Raw genomic sequence first — 20,895 nt, 5'->3', positions numbered from 1 at the left:
TATTAAAAATTTTATATGAAATAAAAAAATATTTTTAAAGATCGTAGCGGACATGCAGAAAAATTGGTGTTACTGAAAAAAGTTTGTTGGTATTGATATCTGAGTTTTAACTGCAATAGGCTTGTTAAATCACTTTTAAAACCTATTTTCAGATAAAATATTTATAGTTTCTTAAGAAAAATTAAAAAAGTAATAAACAGTACAAAAATAATCAATGAATGATTTTTTGCAAGGAAATATTATTTATAATCATGTATATATATCATTATAATCATGTGTATATAAAATGGAATTTTCTATTTGAAATTGCGACAAATAAGTAATTATCTGTGCTTAAAATAAAGTTTATGCTTGAAATAATTCAGCAGTACAAAATTAAGTAATAAACTGATATTAAAATTTTTTTAAATTAAATTAAAATTTGCCTTGAATCGGATTACAAATTTGAAGATGTTTATAATGGGTAATATTAATGGATTTAGAAAGCAAATAATATTATTATCCGAACACTTTTAAAACAAATATTGAATCTAGTTTCATTAAATTTCGTTTTTTAAAGAATGATATTTATATCACTGTTTGAATCAAACCGTCACTGATATGTTTACATGGAAAGTATTATAGAAAAGCTAAATGGACTCTGCTCTCAACACATGATATCAGAAATATGCTATAAACTTTAACATAAGAGTCCGATTGCAAAGAGGGCTGACTTTTCCTGCCTTTATTATTTACACGCAAAAGGAAGTGTCTTGATCATCAAAATAATCGATTAGATTGCTCTTTTTAGCTTATTTAATAGATAAAGGGTTACCACCACCTGTGATAAAATGTGCGGCTCTGATATGCTCGCAACATCTGGTTAATATGTGGATTAGGATGAATTACTGCTCGTGGTACGACTGGATAAGGCATTTTAAGAGGATTTGGTATTAATTTGTGTAGGGGAATGTGCCGCATAAAGTTTCGTGTTGGTACTGCCATACTTCCGGCTTGATGTGGTGGAAAAGCATTAGTTGAGGCTTGATGTGGTGGAAAAGCATTTGTTGCGGCTTGGTGAGGTGGAAAAGCATTTGTTGCGGCTTGATGTGGTGGAAAAGCACTATTTGCACCTTGATGAGGATGAAAACCATTATTTGGGGGAGTTTGAGGTTGAAAACCAGCGCCTGGTGTATATTCCAAAGGAACACGAGGTGCCATATAGTGCACAGGATCCAAGTGAATAAAGTGTTCGATTATTTGGGCATTCTTTGGTATAGATAGTGGGTCTGGATCTGGTCTTACATTTCTTAAAAGGTCTTCTTCTGGCCCCAAGTGATGCGAATCCTTAGTGGATTCACCACTATGTGAATGACTAACCGTGTAGCTAGTAACCTGATGGGGACTTCCTGGTCCATGACCTTCAACTGAAGAATCACGTGGTGCATCAGAATATCCATGATTAGGATTTGGCCCTTCATAAGGATGTGGACTGCCTGGCCCATCATAATGATGAGGCTCTACTGGACCATCATAAGGATGAGAACTTTCTGGCCCATTGTAAGATTGAGGGCCGTCAGGTCCATCATAGGAGTGAGGATATTTAGGTCCATCATAGGAAGTAGGACTTTCCGGCCCACCATAAGAGTGAGGAGATTTTGAACCATCATAAGGATGTGGATTAGGCGAAGATGGCGGTGTATTTTGTCTGTATCCATAGCCACCTCCGTAAGTTTGTTCTTTGTTTGCTTCAATTTGATCATAGGGAACGTAAGGAGCTTTCTCATTATAGTCAAGCGAATATTTCTCTTCTCCGGAATCCTTGTTTCTTCCCGATTCATAGTCTGGTGGATAATCGGGACGTGGTGCATAAGGTCCTATTGGTTCGGAAGTATAGTCTTGTTGAGAATGTTCTTGTGGATGACTATTAAATCCGATTCCTGGATGAATTTTGTCAACCTCGAGGTTCACCTCGTTAGGGAATCTGCCTTTACTATCCTGATATTCATCAGTTCCAAAGGGACCAGCTCCATATTTAAACATATCGCCACCCATACTATGCATATTCATTTCTGGCCCAGGATAACCAACTGCAGGATCTTCCGATTCATATCTAAATCCTTCACCTTCTGGTTTTTGGTTGTCATTGTATGATGGATAATTTCCATCAGATTCTGTATCTTTCATTCTAATATAAGTCTTCTTGCCGTAGCTTTTATGAGGACCTGTGTAATGATACCCCTTCTTCTCACCTGGCTCGGCAAATTTAACATCTGCATTAAGGACAGTTGGAGCGTTATTAGCCGGTGTCTGAAGACTTTGTTGAAGATTGGGTAAAGCTCCAGCAACTCCTGAAAGGATAGTGGGCATCATGTTTCTAAGTTTTCCTAGACTTTTAAATATTTTCTCATAGCTCTCCATGGGATCGCGTGCGCTCAGTTTTTTCCCATCTGGACTATAGTGGTGATGATTATGAAGGTGGAAATGATTTTCTTCTCCTTTAATTCTTTGGGAAGAAAAAAAAGTTTTTGGAATGCCATGTAAATGCTCAGCTGAAAAACCTAACGGCGGAAGAAGAGGAATAAAACCACCTGTGGGTTGTGGCGAATGAAAGCTGCTGTCTCTGAAACCAAATTTGGATGGTGGTGAATCAAAACTGGTGTCACTCCCTGGATGAAAACTGGAATCGCTGCCTGAATGAAAGCCGGTGTCTCTACTTTCTGTACTGGAATCGGAAATCGATTGAGTATTCGTGCTATAATGCTGTACGGTAATTTCAGGTCCGTTTTTCGTCATCCCATGCAGAATGGTGTCTGAACGTTCAGGCCATTTCCCCGATTTCTTGCTTTTGGAACGGTTGCAGGGCTTTTTTCCTTTTTTTCTTTTAGGTTTTTCATAATCAGGAGATTTAGGTTCTTGAATATCATCAGATGTACCTTTGTGGAAGAAAGAGTGACTTCTTTCTGAATCATAGTGATCGTCTTCTGGTGGCTGATCATCGCCAGAGTAATGTGTATGATGATCATAATTTTCTTGACTATGATCATGGGAGTATTCTTCAGGATAAGAACTACTTTGAGCACTCAAATCTTCTGTATCGTTGATTCTTTTACCATCAACATGATGATTTACACCCTCTGGAGTCGAATACCATTGCACTAAGTTGTATTTTTCATCTGTAACGTTTTGCATCTTAATTTTGTAACGAGGAGAAGGTTTCTTTAACCGTTTGCTATTTCTAAAGACGAACGTGTCTTTGCTCTCTTCTGCCACAGGATTAGCGAGGAGTTTTGCATCAGAGCTAACGGCTGCATCCTTTCTTGAGGATTCTACAGGCAGCAAATCAAGAGTAGCGTCTGAAGCGGCTTGACTAGCTTGAAGGTCTCCTCTGGTATTAGGAACAAGTGAGGCAGCCACAATAAAAATAAGGAGCATGTCTTTCCACTAAAAAAGAAATAATAATAACAATTAAATCATGCAAAATTTACAAAATTAAATGTTTTAAAATCATTCTTTCCAAAATAGAAGAATAAAACTCTAAACAATTTGAAAGAATTTTAAAATTAAAATGTTCACATTTTTCAAAGTCATTAGCAGGGATCTATCATTCAGTTTTACTAGGTTAAACAAATAATAACAGATAATATTACGATTTTTACTTCTTCTATCATATAGATATCCTTAAATGTTCTAAAATATTTTACTTTAAAACTGCGGATGTCTGAAGGATTTTTCAGCTTCCATTTCATTTGTATGGAAAAAAAATTATTAAAAGTAGTACAATTATTGATACAGGTTATTATAAATGTTGAATTTAAATTTACTTTAAAATATTGAAGAGCTTTATTTTCAGTCTAATACCATTAGAGTGATTTGTCCTATGAAATCATTGAGTTAAATTCTCAACAGTCATTTGATTGGCATGCTATCTATTCATCAAGCTTTTAGCCCTCTTGTATTCGGAAGAATGTGAGAGTGCACACAAGCAACATTAAATTATCAAATAGATAAAGTAAATAACTGCCAACTCTCTCAAATTTAGGGACTTTAATGAAAATTTAGGGGTCTTTTTCGGTATTTCTGCGTGATCTAATTTTGTGCTTTTATCTCATTTTCAAAAGTCTTACACTCGAACATGTTAAAATTAAAATTGAATATAATATAAAAATTTCAAAACATTATTCTTAGGATTTTCCTTCCCCCCCCCCACTTTTTTGTGTGTATATTTTGCATTTTCTTCAGATTAGTATGGTCCTGCAATTGACTGACAAACTTAGAAATCAACGGCATTGGAAAATTTTAGATTTAAGTGTGCAGGAAATTTAAAGTGTAGCGATTTTTTAATTTTTCGTAAGAATTACTTTTAGTTAAAAAAAATTTTATATTGAAATACTGGAATCAATTTCCTTGAATGTGACCCGCGTTAAGATATTTCATTATTTTAGTTTGTCATAATATATGTTTTTTTTAAAACAAATTATAAAGACATTAAATTATTATCAATAAAAATATATAGTTTTTGAAATTTGAAAGGACTAAAGCCCCCCCCCCCGCCCCTCTAATCTTGGATAGCAAAAGGATCTCTAAAAATTTAATTCACCTCTGCCTATAGAAAGTATCTTGAAATCTAGACTAAAAATTTACTAAGCCATTCTAGTTATTGAGGAAGAGAAATGACTTGATAAATGGATTGTTCTGAAGTTCAAAGCGGCCTTCAAATTATGCGTTTAATCATTAATTTCAATTAAATTGCTAAATAAGTTATGAAATTCAAAAAGTTTTTCAAGATACTTTCAAGATACTTGATTTTCAAAAATCAAGTATTTATTTAGGAGGATGGAGTAGATATTTTCCTCTCCATCCTATTAATAATTAGAATTTGTTAGTGAAATCCTTTTCAAACTATCTAAAGAAATAAATAAAATTTAGAAAATTAGATCATTTAAATAATCATTAATAATTGACACAGAAATGTTAGTTGCAACAAAAATATATGGCTTTATTTGCTACTAGACAACTGACTGATAAGCATCTCAATCAATATTTGACTTTCAGTTACTCATCTGTGATTAAATGTCACTTAATTTGAATTTTAATGATACTATTTGATTTCATGATGTTTGGAATAAACTTGGTTAATCGTTCAATGGAATTAAAAATAGTTGGTAAAGAATAAGGAAACAAATAATCTAAATAAATTTGACAGGCAAATGTTACGGTCAATTGAACAAATGGGTCCTTCTTCCAACTTTGATGTTAAACCAAAAATTATAATCTAACGTCAACGAACTGAAAAGATGTTAGTTGTCTATTGTTAGTTAAAAACATTGGCAGTTGATGGTAAAAGGGGTTTGGCGATTGTTAAAGGTATTCTCATTGTAGTGAGCACACGTCAAAGTATTTTGATTTTGTTGATCATTTTAAAGCCGTTTGCCATTTTGAAGCCACACGAGGGTTATTTTATGAGCAAATAGTAATGTTAAACCAAATGAGGATGGCGGCAGTTAAACAGCGAAACTTTCAGTTTAAATCTTAAAAATATCTTTTTTGAGTTTTTGTGTCTTTAAACGAAAATATTACTCAATCATTAGATTGAAAGAAACAATACTGAATTCAAATATTCATATTTTATTATATTCATTGAATGAACTTTGTTCTCGTAGTAGAAATGCAGTGGTAAACCTGATACAAATGCACTTCGAAAAATTATTGAAACTTGTACTTGCTTTTATATGCTGCATTTGAATTATTCCATATAGGAATATTACTTGTTTAAAGATTCTCAAAGGGCATAGATTTGAACGGGCGAGGAATGTGAGGAAGAGAATGCGAAATCTCGGCCGAATCTGTAAAATATAGATATTCATCTTTTGTAATTGGTCATCCTGTCTATCAGTTCTCATCTTCAAGTTCAGTTATATTTATGTTTTCTTTCGTATCAACACTAAGATTATTTTGAAACGGACCTCTTAATTTTGTATCGCAATCAGACAAAGAAGACGTCAGCTGAGCCGGTATTCCACTTCAAATCTGTTCCATATAGCAATTACCTTGATTCATTTAACATGCACTAAAATCCCTAACATAACGGTTTTTCGGTGGATTCCGGTTTCAAATCTAGAACCCTTCGGTTACGAAATCGCAGTGTCCCGATCTAGTTCAAAAGGAGTAGGGAAATCTCCATTTCTCTTTAATGCCTTATAATTGAAGATGATGGAAAGATCATTTTAGTTAGGCAATTTGTCTCTTCATCTTTATGTACAACTTTTATTATAAAAGTTTATTTTATAGTTGCAGTAGCTTAGAAATTAGGAACTGAAGGAGGCTTTTCACTGTCTATCTTCGATTGTTTTTTAAACTAAACATGTGACACCACGTAGGAAAGCTCTTATGAATTGCATTTTCTTCTGTTCTCTTTCTTGATCATAACTCTAGCTCTAATGAAATCGAGATAATAGAAGAAGAGGAAATGTGAAAAAGTCCTGTGATCAGGACAAATGAAATCTTTTTTCATGGCCTATCCTAGAGGAGATTAACTAAGCCATCACAACAATTAACTAACATAAGCCGTCACAAAACAACAACTCGTAGTGTTCATGTTTCTAAATAGCGTAGTTTGGAATCCTAAAAACGAAGTAGGCTTGTGTTAACTCTTTAGCTTATGATAGAAATGGCAGATAGATAGAATATTTTTCATAAGCTACACTACCTTCGTCAGTATTTGTATTTTTGAGTTCCTTTTCTAAGCATAGACCATACAGAACCATTTAAAAACAGAGGGCAAACTTAAAAGCAAGAAAAGACGTGCTTCTCTGTCAAAAACTGAATTCTACCCGGGAAGAACATAGAATCTTGAAGATCGAAAGACAAATTGGTGATATAGAGGTCTAAGGAATAAATTTTAGTGGGCATCATGAATATATAACTTTAGTACATTTAAATCAGTTAAAAAACAATTAATCTAATAATCCAATCAATTTAAATCAATTAATGATATCAAGTTGGAAGTGGTAATCCAAGCGCATCCATTCTTGCTATTTGGTAAACTCTATCTTCTTATATTCTTCTGTTCGAACTAAAAAAAAGGAAAAGAAGAAATGCGGAAAACTATCATGGATAATGAATATTCCTTTTTTTCCCTCGAATAATTAGATGTTCCACTTCTGTTCGTAAAAATTACAAAACAAGGCTTTGAATAAACAGTTGAAGACTTAAAGTGACTAACAATGAAATTCCTAAACAAGCTCAATCACTGTGTTTCACATTAATGCAAGAAAAATAATTTGGAAACAATGACAGCACCTAAAGACTCAGGATTCGTTCTTTCTTCGAGAACAGTGATAATTTATAATTTTAAAGATCAAAAGAAGTTCATCGTTGAAGCATCTGCTAAATTTATCATTTTTAATCCCAAAGAACATTTCCTTTTTAATATCAAAAATTCCATTTTGCATATTACTTTGTAAAGGTAAGCTTATTTTCCAGAGGATAAAATCTTAATAAAAACAACTATATCAGCATAATAAATTCCCAAAACTAAAACAGAATGATTCAAAATCGTTGTAAAATTTATCATATTTGATCCTTAATTCACATTTCTTTTTTAAATATCACTCATTCCATTTTGCAACTTGCCTTTAAAAGGACAGTATAGGGAGTGTGTTGTGATTTTCTAATGAACTGCCCGGTTTTCAATATAATATTTTTAATCTACAGAAGCACAGCTACACTACAAAATTTACAAACACATATAGACAATTAGGTTAAAATAAACAGTATGGTGGATTCCACCGTTTCCAACCGAAAGCATTCGGCGTTAGCGCAAGGGTTGCGCATAGGAAAAAGTCGACCTCAGGATGCAGCTCTGCCGTTCAACTGCTTGCTTGTCTGTAAACGCCACAAGGGGGCGCTCTCTGCTCAAGGGGGAAAAGAGGTGCTACAACAGCGTATTGTTCAGAAAATAAAGTCTTTAAAAAAACAAGCAACAATGGCGAATTATATCAACATGATAAATTCACAAAACCAAAGCAGGATGATTCAAAATCGTTGCAATGTCAGATCGAGATTTAATATAATTGAGAATTGCGATATTCACTTTTGTTAAGCTGCACGAGAATGAACAAAGAGTACCCATACAGGATGTTTGAATTCTTGATTTCCTCTCTTGATAGTGTTGTTTATATGAATTTAAGAAACCATTTTCTAATGTGCATTGTAGATTTCAAATCGAATTTTTTTTTATTCACAAAAATAGCGATGTGTATGTGTCAAAATAGTTAATCCTTTATTCAGGATATTTCATATAGTTATTTCTTATTTGAAATTAGGAGAATATTCTTTAGTAACATAATATTTGCTTATATTACAATCATAATTTAGTAAGAGAAAAAAACCCATAAAAAACAAATCGTAAATTTTGATATTTACAAAAAAAAAAACAATCACCATTTCTATGAAGAAGAATATATTTTGTTTAATTTTTTGTGATGTTTTCAATGTATACTAAAAACAAATAACAATTTTTTTATATCTTCTTTCTAATTAATGATGTGTTGTCTAGAGTTAATAGACCGTATGGATGAGGAAACTCATGCGTAAACAAAAACAAAATAGCAACATCTGTATGTGAAATTGCTTTCGCATTTTGTATTATAAAATGAAATTAAAATTCTGAAAGGCGCACAAAGTATTGTTCTTGCGAATAAAATACATTAAAAAAATGTAACAGAATTTTTTTTTACATACTTTAACAATGAATCTAGAATAAAGAAGTTCAATGAAAAATTCATTAATATTCACTATTTTTAATTGCTTAAATTGCCTGAATAAATTGGATGTTCACTCTATAATTAGATATGGGCATATATTTCCGTTTGGAAAATTATTCTAAATGAAGTAAAGAATTGTTTTTTGTGTTATTGCTGCTCATAAATAAATTTATTAATGAAATTTTACCAAGCCTTTTATACTATCCCACGGTTTTATAAGTCTCATTTAGTAAAATATCCTTTTCACATTAGCATTTTCAAGAAGAAAGATTCAACTCTTTTGCTATTAAATTTGTAGGAGGACATTTTGAATTTCGGATAAGATATATTGAAGAAAAATTAACATACCCCCCCCCCCCAGAAAAAAATCGCATTCGCTTTCAGACTGTATTTTATATATGTTCCTTTATTATTTCTGTTTCATGATACCTATAAACGTTCGAGCATGTAATAAATCATTTTTTGACTGCGCCTTGCAAGATAAAATAAAATTACTGAAATTACATCAATTCGGAGGTAGGTTTTCTGTGAATTTCGAGAAGCTCTTTAAAGCAATGAATCTGTAATTTCTTATGTATTAGAATCGAAAATTCGGTTCATTTTCCTTCTGAAACTAGAAATTAAATTATTATTTTTATGTAATCTTTCTACGATTTGCCCTTTTAAATCTGATTGCATCCAACTTCGAACTCGATATTCCTAAATAATTATGGATATTAAGAATGCTGCATTAAGAATAATCAATTCCTATTGCAGAATTAAATATAATAATTTTTCATTTTTATGATCATTTCACAGTAAATTATACTTGAACAATAAATTGTACAAGAAAGTTAGCACTTTTTGAAAAAAAAATATCAGGACTGCCATTTTGTATATACAAGGTGATCCGGGACAATACTGACAGAATACTACACATTATCATTTATGTCCAAAAAAAAAATTAAATTTCGAAACAGAACAAAGAATAGCAAACTCAGTTTTCGGTTATTTCAGAAGCTAAGGAAATTAGTAAAGGAAGGAATGTACTAAATAAAGTATTAAATAATTTTTAGTAGAATTCAAATTTTCAAGATCACAATATCATTTGATGAAAAACAATAAAAGCCAAATCGATCTACAAATCCTTGTTGTAGCTTAAGGCAAGTGATCAAAGGACTTACTGTCTGAAGCGATACATGTTTCTCATGTGTATTGTCACGCATGCAACTGTTTTATTCTGTCGTTGTGGAATTTTATTTCACTAAGCTTGAGTTGTATAATGTATCTATTGTATTCTTTTCTGTCATTTCACTCACGGAATATATTTCTTGTTCTTCCTCTCACTCATTTAGTCTTACACCTTTACCGGCAGGCAGGATATCGAGGGCCATCTAATTCAAAGTTTCGTTATTCAACCAGTTTTTATGACAAAAAAGTGAAACCTTTTATATTTTTAAATTTAAAATACTAATGAGTGAATAATTCTGTTTCTTATTTATGTTATTTTAGAGCATTTTCCCACCTAGATTCCCGAACTCTATATTAAACAATTAAGAAATTAATTATTTAAGTCACTAATGCATATAAGGGAAAAAGACAAAAAAAGAAACCTCTCATTTATTTAGGTTTAACACAGTACACAAATTTAATAATGTGCAAGTTAATGAAAGTTAATGCAAGTTACTAAAAATAATTTAAAATATAATTTTCTTTCTTCATTTCATATACAGGAAAAAAGAACCAGTTTTTACAGTCAAAATATCTTAAGGTGGATTAAAATCTTTCTTCTTCAATATCAAAAGTGGAAGGTTGCTCAGTTTTGTTGTTTACTCCAGTCCCAGAACCAATGTGCGTGTTCTGAAAATAACAATAATTTATTTCAAAATCGTTCCACTTTACTGCAGATGGGAGATTTTAGAGAATCTTGCGAAAGAATTAGACCAGAATAAAACCTTCCAAGCTTATGTAAAAAAATGCAAAGCCTTTAAAGACCATAATAAATTTATCGAATGCAAAGAAGATTATTTCATCCTGTGTTTTGCTAAAAATCATATAGCAGACTTATTTTTTTCTGATGTAATGGAATATTGAAAAGATTATTTAAATATGAGTAAGAGAAAAATATTATGAAAATGATGATAATGGGTTTCTAAATTATTCTTTATCTATATACTATTCTTATCATTATGTCTTTTCTATATTAATTTTATTTTATCTAATGTGATATTATTTTTATTGCCAAATCTTTAAGCAAAATACGAAAGTAATAAGATTATAAATGTTAAGAAAAAAAACTATAAATGTCGTGCCAGACACATAAATTTTAATGGAAGAAGATTACCTACTTTCTCTTTATTATGAATAAAATTGAAACTCAAAGGAAATGGAGTACCAGCATTATAAAAATATTTTTTTATACTGTTCTATAAAGCAAATTCTAATTATTGTATCTAAGAAATATTACGACAATATTCCCGGCAAAATGCTACGTCGTCAAAAAAAAAAAAAAAAAAAAAAAAAAAAATTTATTGGCCTTTTTTTCCTCGGTCTAATTTAAGAAGTTTTGGTCATTCGGTGTGTGAATGTATCAGGTGACTAACAATGTTAATTTTGCTTAAATTCTTAAAATATGGAGACAAGAAATAAATGCTAAATTACACGGTTACGTAAATTTTACAGACTATTATAAAATTGTTGAATATTGTTCAGAATTATTTTTTAAGAACCACAATATTCAAATTCTTGAATGGTTCCAAAATCAAATCTTCCAGTGAGTATAATGTCCTTATGATTTATAAAAGAATGAAAAGATTCTTTGAAATTTTTAAATCTTTTAAATACATTCTACATTTTTATGTGCATTTGTAAATTAATACAAACAAGGGGATTCAAAAAAATTTATACAAAGTTTAAGGGCAGGTAATGTATAAAGAAACATGTCAAATTTAAAGTAGACAAAAAACCTAAATCTCAAAAGTTGAAAAGAACTCCTTGGCAAACGAATTTTTGAAAAATTCAAAGAATAATGTTCTGAAATGTAAGCTACTTTATATTTTAATTTGAATACATTCAAATATATTACTCACCCTTGTAGGCGAAATGAAATCACAAAATTTGATTGCCCTGTAAGTAACGAAGAAAAAAAATTCTCGAGTTATCGAAGTATCCTAGACAGTTGTCTACAGGGTTATTGTAAATGAATATCCCAAGTTTTGAGGTCTATTAAAAATACGATATTGTTGTTCGTCAGAAATTATAAATAGCAATCGAAAGCTTAAATTATACACAATTATAAGTGTTTATTGTAAACCCATGTGGCGAATTGTTATGACTGAGGATAGAACCTGGGATCCTGTGGTTCGCAACCCAGTAACATAACCACAATACAAAAGCAATTGCTCATCTAGTGTAGCTGTTAACTGGCTTATAAGCTTTCACCACACATCTTTTACAACTTACGAGCGATATCAAAGTGATACGATAGCTCATCCTATACTTTTTCAGAATCTTTGATGTAACGCTTTGAAAGCCTGCAGATATGCATGCCTGAAATTTGACAACAATAGTTGATATAGGTGAAACAAATACTTATAGTTTGATATAGCCCAATAAAAAAAAATCAAATATTGCCATGCTTGCTTACCAGTACCTTTTCAAAGCTTCTCACCATACATGAAGGAAAAAAAAATTGTGGGATGAATTAGTATCTCATAATTTTCATTCCTACATTCACATATCAGGTTCATTCCCACATTCACATTTCAGGGGAATCTTGCATTGAAGACTTATAACTGTGTTGAATTTAATCGTTCATTTGTTGTATTTGATTCCCGATGAACAGCAAGGTTGTTTCCTTTTAACAGATCTGCAAACTTAGTACTGTTCGTCAACGGATTCTGAGACGACCACATTTCGATGACTCCATCTCATTAAGGGATGAGACGCGGAACGATGAGTGCATTTCCGGTATTCCCTTTGACTTTGGATTTCCCCTATTAGATACTAGTAAATGTAAACATCACCTCCTTTCATCTTTCCTTTCACCCCTATTTTGACGGATTAAACTCATCCTAACGCATGCGCAAAAGCGCGGAGGGTTTTACAACCCGTTGCTGAACAGTATATTTATTTATAATCCCCCTGTAGTTTGTTTGTTTACATTCCGGTCAATACACGTGTATGTTGTCAAGAAATAAGCATCCATCATTACAACACTGTTCTACTCCTTGCGCCAACTGAAGGAATGGAAGTTTTAATTGTTGTTTTCATCATCTGACAATAGCTCAAATGGAACTCTAGAAAGTTTCTATCGCTATCTAATATCTAGACGCTTATTTAACTAATAAGATGAATTAAAAGAGTTCTGTCTTGCCATTCTTTTAGTTGTGAGACTTCATTTTTACATTTCGCCGGACAAGAATATGTTGTAACCAAATACCAGATGTATTGTAAAATAACGCCAAAATATGTTGTAAGAATGTTGTTTGAAAAATGAGGAATAAGAAAGAAATGGGAGGAGGAAATACCGACTTTTCAATTTTTAATACATTGTTCGAACATGGGACATTTAAAATTCCTAGTTCAAATGAATACTAAAGAATTAAACAAAATATCGATTCCTTCTCACATTTTTTTTTATGTCTCCAGCATTGTTGATTGTTTAGACACTTTTTTTTAGTGAAGGGAAGAAAAAACTTTTACGTTTGTTACGCTTTTTCGCATCGCTGCATTGCGAAACAAAGTTAATACTAGGAAGTGTCTTTGCATCAGAATTTAAACAACGTTAAATTTCCAATGAATGGGCAACTTTTTGGATCACTGCCGCCTTTTCTTTATCTTTTTAAATTTTATTTGAATTTCCGTTTCTCAGAAGAAAAATCTTAACGTTAGAATCCCAAATGAAGTGAATTCAGGAAAAGAGTCGTTAGACGAATATTTGATAATCTTAAGAACTTCTTGGGCATTTTGGTTTTGTATGTTGTAAGTTATTGTAAAGCAAGCAGTGAGTTATTTTCAGATAAACAAGTAAGTTATTTCAAGCAAACAAAATAAATTTAAAAAAATTCGCTATATTTTTTTAAAAAATTAAACGTAATGCGGTAGCACAAAAGTTTTTCATTTATATATGAATTTTTTTGAAAGAAAGAAAATAATTCATAAATTACATAATTCGATTAGTAATATGCAGAATCAAGTTTTAGCTTCTTAAATAACGTATTAAGACAACGAGTGATGCCGAGAACTTATATTTTAATCAAACGTTGTTTAGGCAAACGTTATTAGTTAATATTCTTTTCGGTTATTCAATATAAAAAAATGTAAAAATAATGAAGAAATCTATCTGCATATATGATATTTCGTCAAAGTGTTTCAAATAAAAACATTTAACTAAATTTTGTCGAAGCTAAAATGAGAAAAAAAATTAGGAAATGTTTAAGATCTGTTAAAGAGTTATTTAAGGTCGTGAACACAATTTTTCGCTGAATTTTCATAAAATTATCTTTTTTTTTTTCATATTTTTCCGTTAGTATTCATCGCAAAAAATATGGAATATTTTGCATAAATAAAAAAAATAATATAAATATGGAAAGTATTTATCGGGAATTAAGCTAGAATTCACTTTTCTTTAAGATGCCACCTGAAGAGCATCATGCTTTCAAAAATGCAGTATAAGTACGCAGTTTCTCGCTTTTCTCGTGGGTATATAAATGGTATGTGTGGCATAGAGTTATCTACACTCCGATAGTAGAGTGTATCTTAAACGAAAAAAAAAAAAAAAATTGGGCTGTTGTCAAGAAGTCGATTTGACGGAGAAGATACTAGAAAAAGATAATACCGATGGAAATATTTACAGAAAATTTGTTTTATTATACAGTGCATGAAATATAGTATAAAAGCATAGCAGCAGTTCCTTTGAGACAAGCTTTGAACACTTTATTATTGATGATTTTAATTTATGTATTTACTTTGATTTATGTATTTACTTTACACATATAAACTTTGATTCGCAGTAAGCAGTGAATTTCCGAATGAAGTTTCTTAATTTCTTGGTCAGATCATGATTTTTGTTCTATCAAGAGATTTTACGGAAATGTTTTTCAACATGCTTTACTAACCTGCAACGAGTATTTTAGTATTTTGACTAAAATATAGGTGTTTAACAAAGATTTCTATAAAAAAATTCATTCCATATTTAATTTTTGAAATTTGATGTTGTGCATAAATTTACTACTCTTCATGTAAAATTGAATTGCAGAGAAATCAGCAATACTTGCAATTTTTATTTGAAATATTGACTTTATAACGTGGTTAGTGCAGTTGTCGTTTTTATATAGAAATCGTTCGTTATTCATCACATATCAAAATTTAGTATCATAAAAACACGAAATTTCAAAGAAAAAAATGACATTCCTCTCTCAAGTCAAAAACCAATCCATTTTCAAGCTAGATATTAAAATAATAAAAATTCTAGAAATAATTTAACCTTTTCAGAATAAATAAATATACTCAATTTCTAGACTTGCATGCAGTTTCTGAATTTTTGTAAGATCCAGAGTAGCTAAAAGATATGATAGAAATAGGCGAGAATAAGCAGTACAGTCTAATTATTTCCCTTTACAGTGAGTAATATGTGAGAAAAAAAAGCATAGTTTTTTTTTCTGCTGCACTTGTATTTTTTCGTATCATTTTTTGGAACAATTATAAACTTCTTTAAAAGAATTTTTTTTGTAGACAAATCTTAATTAGGTAAAACTTTCGCATTTTTTAAATTTGAAAATGCAAGTCGTTCGTGCAGCCCATTCAGTTTGTTGTTACATAATTTATTCCTTCTTTTAGTGCATTTTTGCTATTTAAATCCGAAAAAAAGCAACCAGAAATGTATCAGAGATTCATGGCATTTGGATCAACAAACTGCATAATATGGCTGATTTTTCTAAAGAATTTCGTTGCATTCATTTAAGCCTCTTCGGAAATGTCTGCAGAAATCAGCAGGTGTATCTCTTCAAAACTTTCTTGAATACATTCTAATAAAGGCAACTGTAGACTTTGGTCAAGGTCATGAACGCACCAATGCTCAGATTTTTATTTTCAGATTTCAAGTTTGAAAGCCAGTTGCATCCTATTTTAGTACATTAAAAATCGCATGCCGGTGGCAAATAATAATTACAAAAGAATCTATTAGTATATAGTTTTTGGTGAATATTCATTTGGATGCTGTTAATAAAAAAGTGTCAGAATATCGAATATATATTTTGGACACAATTTTTCAAACCGACACAGAATTACAATTAGAGTCATAAGATCAGGCAACAAACGTCATTCATTTAAGTCACAGCGTTTTCGAATGATCGCATCTGCATGATTGTGAAAATGCAGACTGTTAGACTGACTTTTGACAGATATGTTTCAAGAACGAATAAAACCGTGTAACATATTTCATTCATTTAAAAAAATAGAACTACAAGATTTAGACGAATTTCTAAGTTTTAGGCTTCCCGGAGTTCGAAAAACACATTTTTGGCATTATGTCTGTCTGTGACAAAAAATTCTTGAGCTAGACGAATGAAGTTTGGTATAATTAATACCAAATTTGGAGATTTTTATTAAATTTTAAGCAAAATCTATTCTGAGGATCTGTCCGACTGTTCAAAAATAAATGAGAAGAGAATTAGTTGGTAAAATTCAGTACACTGATTTATCATCTACATTATAGATACCAAGCAGATTTTGAACCAAATTCTATAGGGAGTTGAACGTCTGTCAGTGTGCCATTTCATATATATGTAAAAGGAATAACTCAAAATCGCAATGTTTTAAATACATCAAATTTGGTATGTGATTTTGTGACTGAATTTTAGTTTAATGTTAAATTTTTATTTCAATCGGTAGGAATAAAAAGCGTCTAAAACACAAATTCATCTTTATTAGAGAGTTTGAGTGAAAGTTTTGGGAAGGCATTCTCACTCTGATTATTTCTTGTATGAAGTTAGAAAATGTCTTATTCCTTAACAAATTTTGTTCAAATTGAATCTCCTCATTTTAACTTCCAGAATTCGAAAAGCAGCTTGTGTTTGTCCTTTCTTTTCTCTCAATCGTGTTATGAGCTCAAACATAAATGAGATACATGTATAAGTTTTGGATTAATTGGATATTCATTTTCTATTTAAATCCATCAGCGGGAAAATGCTAGAATTTTTCTGAAACAATCATTCAATTTTAGAAAGAATAAAGTTTAAGAAATTATACAAAGGAAATGACCATAGTCATTTTTAGTATGTGTTCTGTGATTCACGCGGAAAAATATACTGCGCAAATTTTAATTATTGTAATTATTTGTCTGTGTTATACATCTCACTTTGAAGAAAGTTTGTAACTATGTTCCTTCACATGCGTGTTGCCACTTCTTTTATTGAAATATTTATTTATGTACTGAACAATCATAATGAAGTCAAATTTATTTAAGAGTGTATTAAATGGAGTGAAACAATTGATAAGAATAACGTAATTATCATAAATAAAGATGACTCAAATATTCATATTTAAAAATCATTTTTTTTATGGATTCAAGAAAGTATTTCTAAAACTGTGAAAAGGAAATATTGTTTTTTAGTAGCAGAATTTTGTATTTTTTAAAAAGGAATGCATACTTTTTTTGTTATTATAGAGACATATACAAATTCAAAATGTGCAATCTAAATTTTATTTCTCGTAGATTAACGGGATTGCAGCTTTATATATTAATTACTATAAATAAGGAATTCTTGAAAGGGACAGTGGACTTCGAAATAAGAAAAAATGAATGAAAATATAAAATTTCTTTTTATTGTTTCATCACCAACACCATTTTATAATGCTTTTTTTCTCTTTATACTTGCCAAAATATTTACGTATGCTTATATTCAATAAAAATAGCATTATAAAATATATTTTCCAACAAAAGTAATATTTCAAGGACCTAGTGAAAAAATGCATTTTAATGATTATTCTCAAAATGGTGTTTTTAATTAGATAAAAATATTTTTGAAATGTTCTAAGTGTCTTATTTTTGAAAAAATTAAATAAAATTCATAATGAAGATTTCAATTAAACAATAAAAGAAAACTTGATATGCTTTTTTATGTTACGAGTTGATTTAGATAACCAAAAGACAATTTTTTCAATAAAATTCAAATGAAAATTCAGTGCTTGTATATAAAAATACTTAAAAAAAATTAGCATTTGATTGGAAATTATGTACGAAACGAATTACGTACGAATTATGTACGAAACGAATTACGTACGATTGCGAAATTATGTACAGTTTTGTTACAAAGAAATTTATAAAATAAAATAAAAAAAATAATAAAAAATTAGAATTTTTTGAAAAATTATATATATTTTTGTTTTTTGAAAATAATATGCTTCCTCTTAAACAATTTTTAAAAGATATTTTAAGCTTTTATATTTGAATATATGTACGTAAAAATTTTCATAACCCTAAGAGAATATTTCTAAAAAGTACTTCATACGGTCAGTTCACCGTTCCCTTAAGTGGAACTGTATACGAAAAAATAAAGAAGGATGCCCTCCTGAATTTTAAATTGACAATTATTCAAAACCACCCACAAAACTTCCCAACATCTTTACAAACTGTTTTGAAAGAAAAGTGAGGAGAAGGTTATCTTACCATGATGGCGCGTCTCACAATCGAAAGCGAGTTATCCAAAGAGCTGAGCCACCAGCTAAAAAAGGAGAAGTTGGGACGCAAATGAATCGCTTCACTTGCTCTAAACCTCATTTATAGAGAGTTGTTTCGATTTTGCCGATTGGAGAGCAGCAGCAAAAAAAGACGCTCTTTTTCCGCGTAGACGAAGGAGTTGGAAGAAAGAGGAAGGAAAAAAACTTCAACGATTGAAACGGAGCCGAGCCTCCCCCTTCGTGGGGTCATTACGCTTTTGGATCGGCGTGTGTTTCTCTCTCCGATGGACACACAAATTGAAAATGAAATCTTGAATTATTTTTCATTTCCTATCGTTTATTGTGTAACTGGATGGGGGGGGGGAATAAAGTGGCGTCTTCAAATGGACAGTTAGATTGATGTCGCAGCTTTTCATATCGTAACTAATATCAACGGAAAAAATGAGTTATAAATGGATGAAAAATATTCAATTTGCTCCCCCCCCCCCTTCCCTATTTTTCTGAATGCATGGAACTACAGAATTCGCTACTATACTTTCATGAATGGATATTGTAAAGTAAAAGTCTTTGTTTCTTAAGGTTTTTGCGTTTCAATGGCAAAATGAATATGTGTTGTGTTGCAATATTTTCAAGTTCATAACCATAAATTATTATGCTAAGGAAAATTAATTGTGAGGAAAATTATTTCGAAATTGGCATAATATATGAACACATATTTAATGAATACGGTGAATTTATTTTTATTAAATATTCTTATATTAAAAATTAAAATAAAAAATGTGTGCCAGGTAATTTGAAAATCGAAAACAATTTATGATATTTTGCATGATAAATAGCCTTAAAAGGTTAAAATTATTGCGCAGAAAAAAAATGCCTTGAACAGATACATAATATTTTTAAATATTGTTATATAAAATTTTATACGATTTTATTGAATAGAATGCGCTCTATGAGACCGAAATTTGAAGAAAACATGGAGAAACAAAAAAGGCATATATATATATATATATATATATATATATATATATATATATATATATATATATATATATATATATATATATATATATATATATATATATATATATATATATGTATTTCTATCAAATGAGCTCTTGATAAGGTCATTGTTAAAGGATAAATTATAAACTTCCAACTTTTCAAAAATAAACCTATACACATTATTTATTTCAGTAATCAATGAAATGCCTCTTAATTTATTAGACTGAAATTGAAAAATCAATTTTTTGAAGGTACCCATGTTTCCAGTCCTCTTTTCGGACATTTTCCTTCTGTTCAAGATAATTCACGATTCAAGGTTCTATACAAACAATTTTTATCTTTTCTTTTTCTCTGTCGTATATTCCTTTAAGAAGTTTGACCACAAAACCGAAGCTTTTGCTTACTTTTGATTTTAGATGCAATACGGATAAGAAGAAAAAAAAATTCGAGAGTGAAAATTTCTTTTTGTGTTTTTTTAAAGTTAATAAAATATGGCGTGTTTCAGTCAAATTTTAGAATAAGAAAATTAAAACAGAAATTGCTCTGAATCAAGAGTTCAATCAAATCCAAAAATTGATTTTCAATCTGTATACATGGTATCAAAATTACATAATAAATTAATTCATCATCATTTAAATCATCATTATTCAATTTTAATGTAATTTCATTCGTGTATCTTAATGATTTTTCTTATATGAAGTATAGAAGGAGGGTTGTAATTGTTAAAAAATACGAGCTCGATATTTTGACAAATCTCTATGTTTCAGACCTCAATAAATTCTATCAACACATTTTTGGAAAATGTCTGTCCGTCTGTGACAAAGAGAACTCAAAAATGGCTTGAGCTTAGGTGGATGAAATTTGGTATACGGTCTTTACATCAAATTTGTAGAAGTAAATAAAAATTTGTGCCAAATCTGTACAAAGAAAATGTGCCTATACGACTATTCGAATATAAGCTAACACGATAACTACAAAACGAAGTGAGCTAGATGGATGAAATTCAGTGCACAGATTTTACATCTAACGTGTATGCATCCATTAAATTTTAAGCTAAATTTGCGGGGTATTGAGCGCCTGCCAGTTTGTACTTTCAGAAGCATGTTAATGTGATGACTGATATGTCACATGATGAAAATGACTGAAATATGTCAAATTTGCTATGCGATTTTGTGACTACAATTGTAATTGTTTGCCTAAAATTTTGGCTTTAGACGAATGGGAAAAAACGGGTCTAGAACACAAATTCGAATTTTGGATATTATTAATAGCATGCCAGAGATTAATCGCCAAAAAATTCGCCAAGAATCCGACGATGGATTTAATAAATTCAAGTCAAAGGATAATATTTCGGGATTATTATACGTTAGTGCCATGAACCCGTTTTTTTGAATTTTTGTACTAGCTTCAACAAGGATGAACTCATAGACAAATGACATCTCGAGGTATTTAGACAAAATGGGGAAGGAATTTGAAAAAAAACTGT

General features: G+C 30.5%; 1 protein-coding gene across 1 annotated transcript; it reads right to left on the bottom strand.

Annotated features, from left to right (window-relative positions):
- Positions 1 to 507: 507 nt before the first annotated feature.
- On the bottom strand, positions 508 to 18,462 carry LOC129968722 (uncharacterized). The gene is made up of 2 exons (XM_056082902.1): positions 18,397 to 18,462; positions 508 to 3,423 (listed from the first exon to the last, which is right to left on the bottom strand). Exons 1-2 carry the CDS (start codon positions 18,397 to 18,399, stop codon positions 811 to 813), a joined length of 2,616 nt encoding a protein of 871 aa, XP_055938877.1. The 5' UTR covers positions 18,400 to 18,462; the 3' UTR covers positions 508 to 810.
- Positions 18,463 to 20,895: the final 2,433 nt, after the last annotated feature.

The sequence above is a fragment of the Argiope bruennichi genome, chromosome 1, assembly GCF_947563725.1.
Source record: "Argiope bruennichi chromosome 1, qqArgBrue1.1, whole genome shotgun sequence".
In the NCBI taxonomy this organism is placed as follows: Eukaryota; Metazoa; Arthropoda; class Arachnida; order Araneae; family Araneidae; genus Argiope; species Argiope bruennichi.
This window is presented reverse-complemented; position numbering and strand designations above follow the sequence as displayed.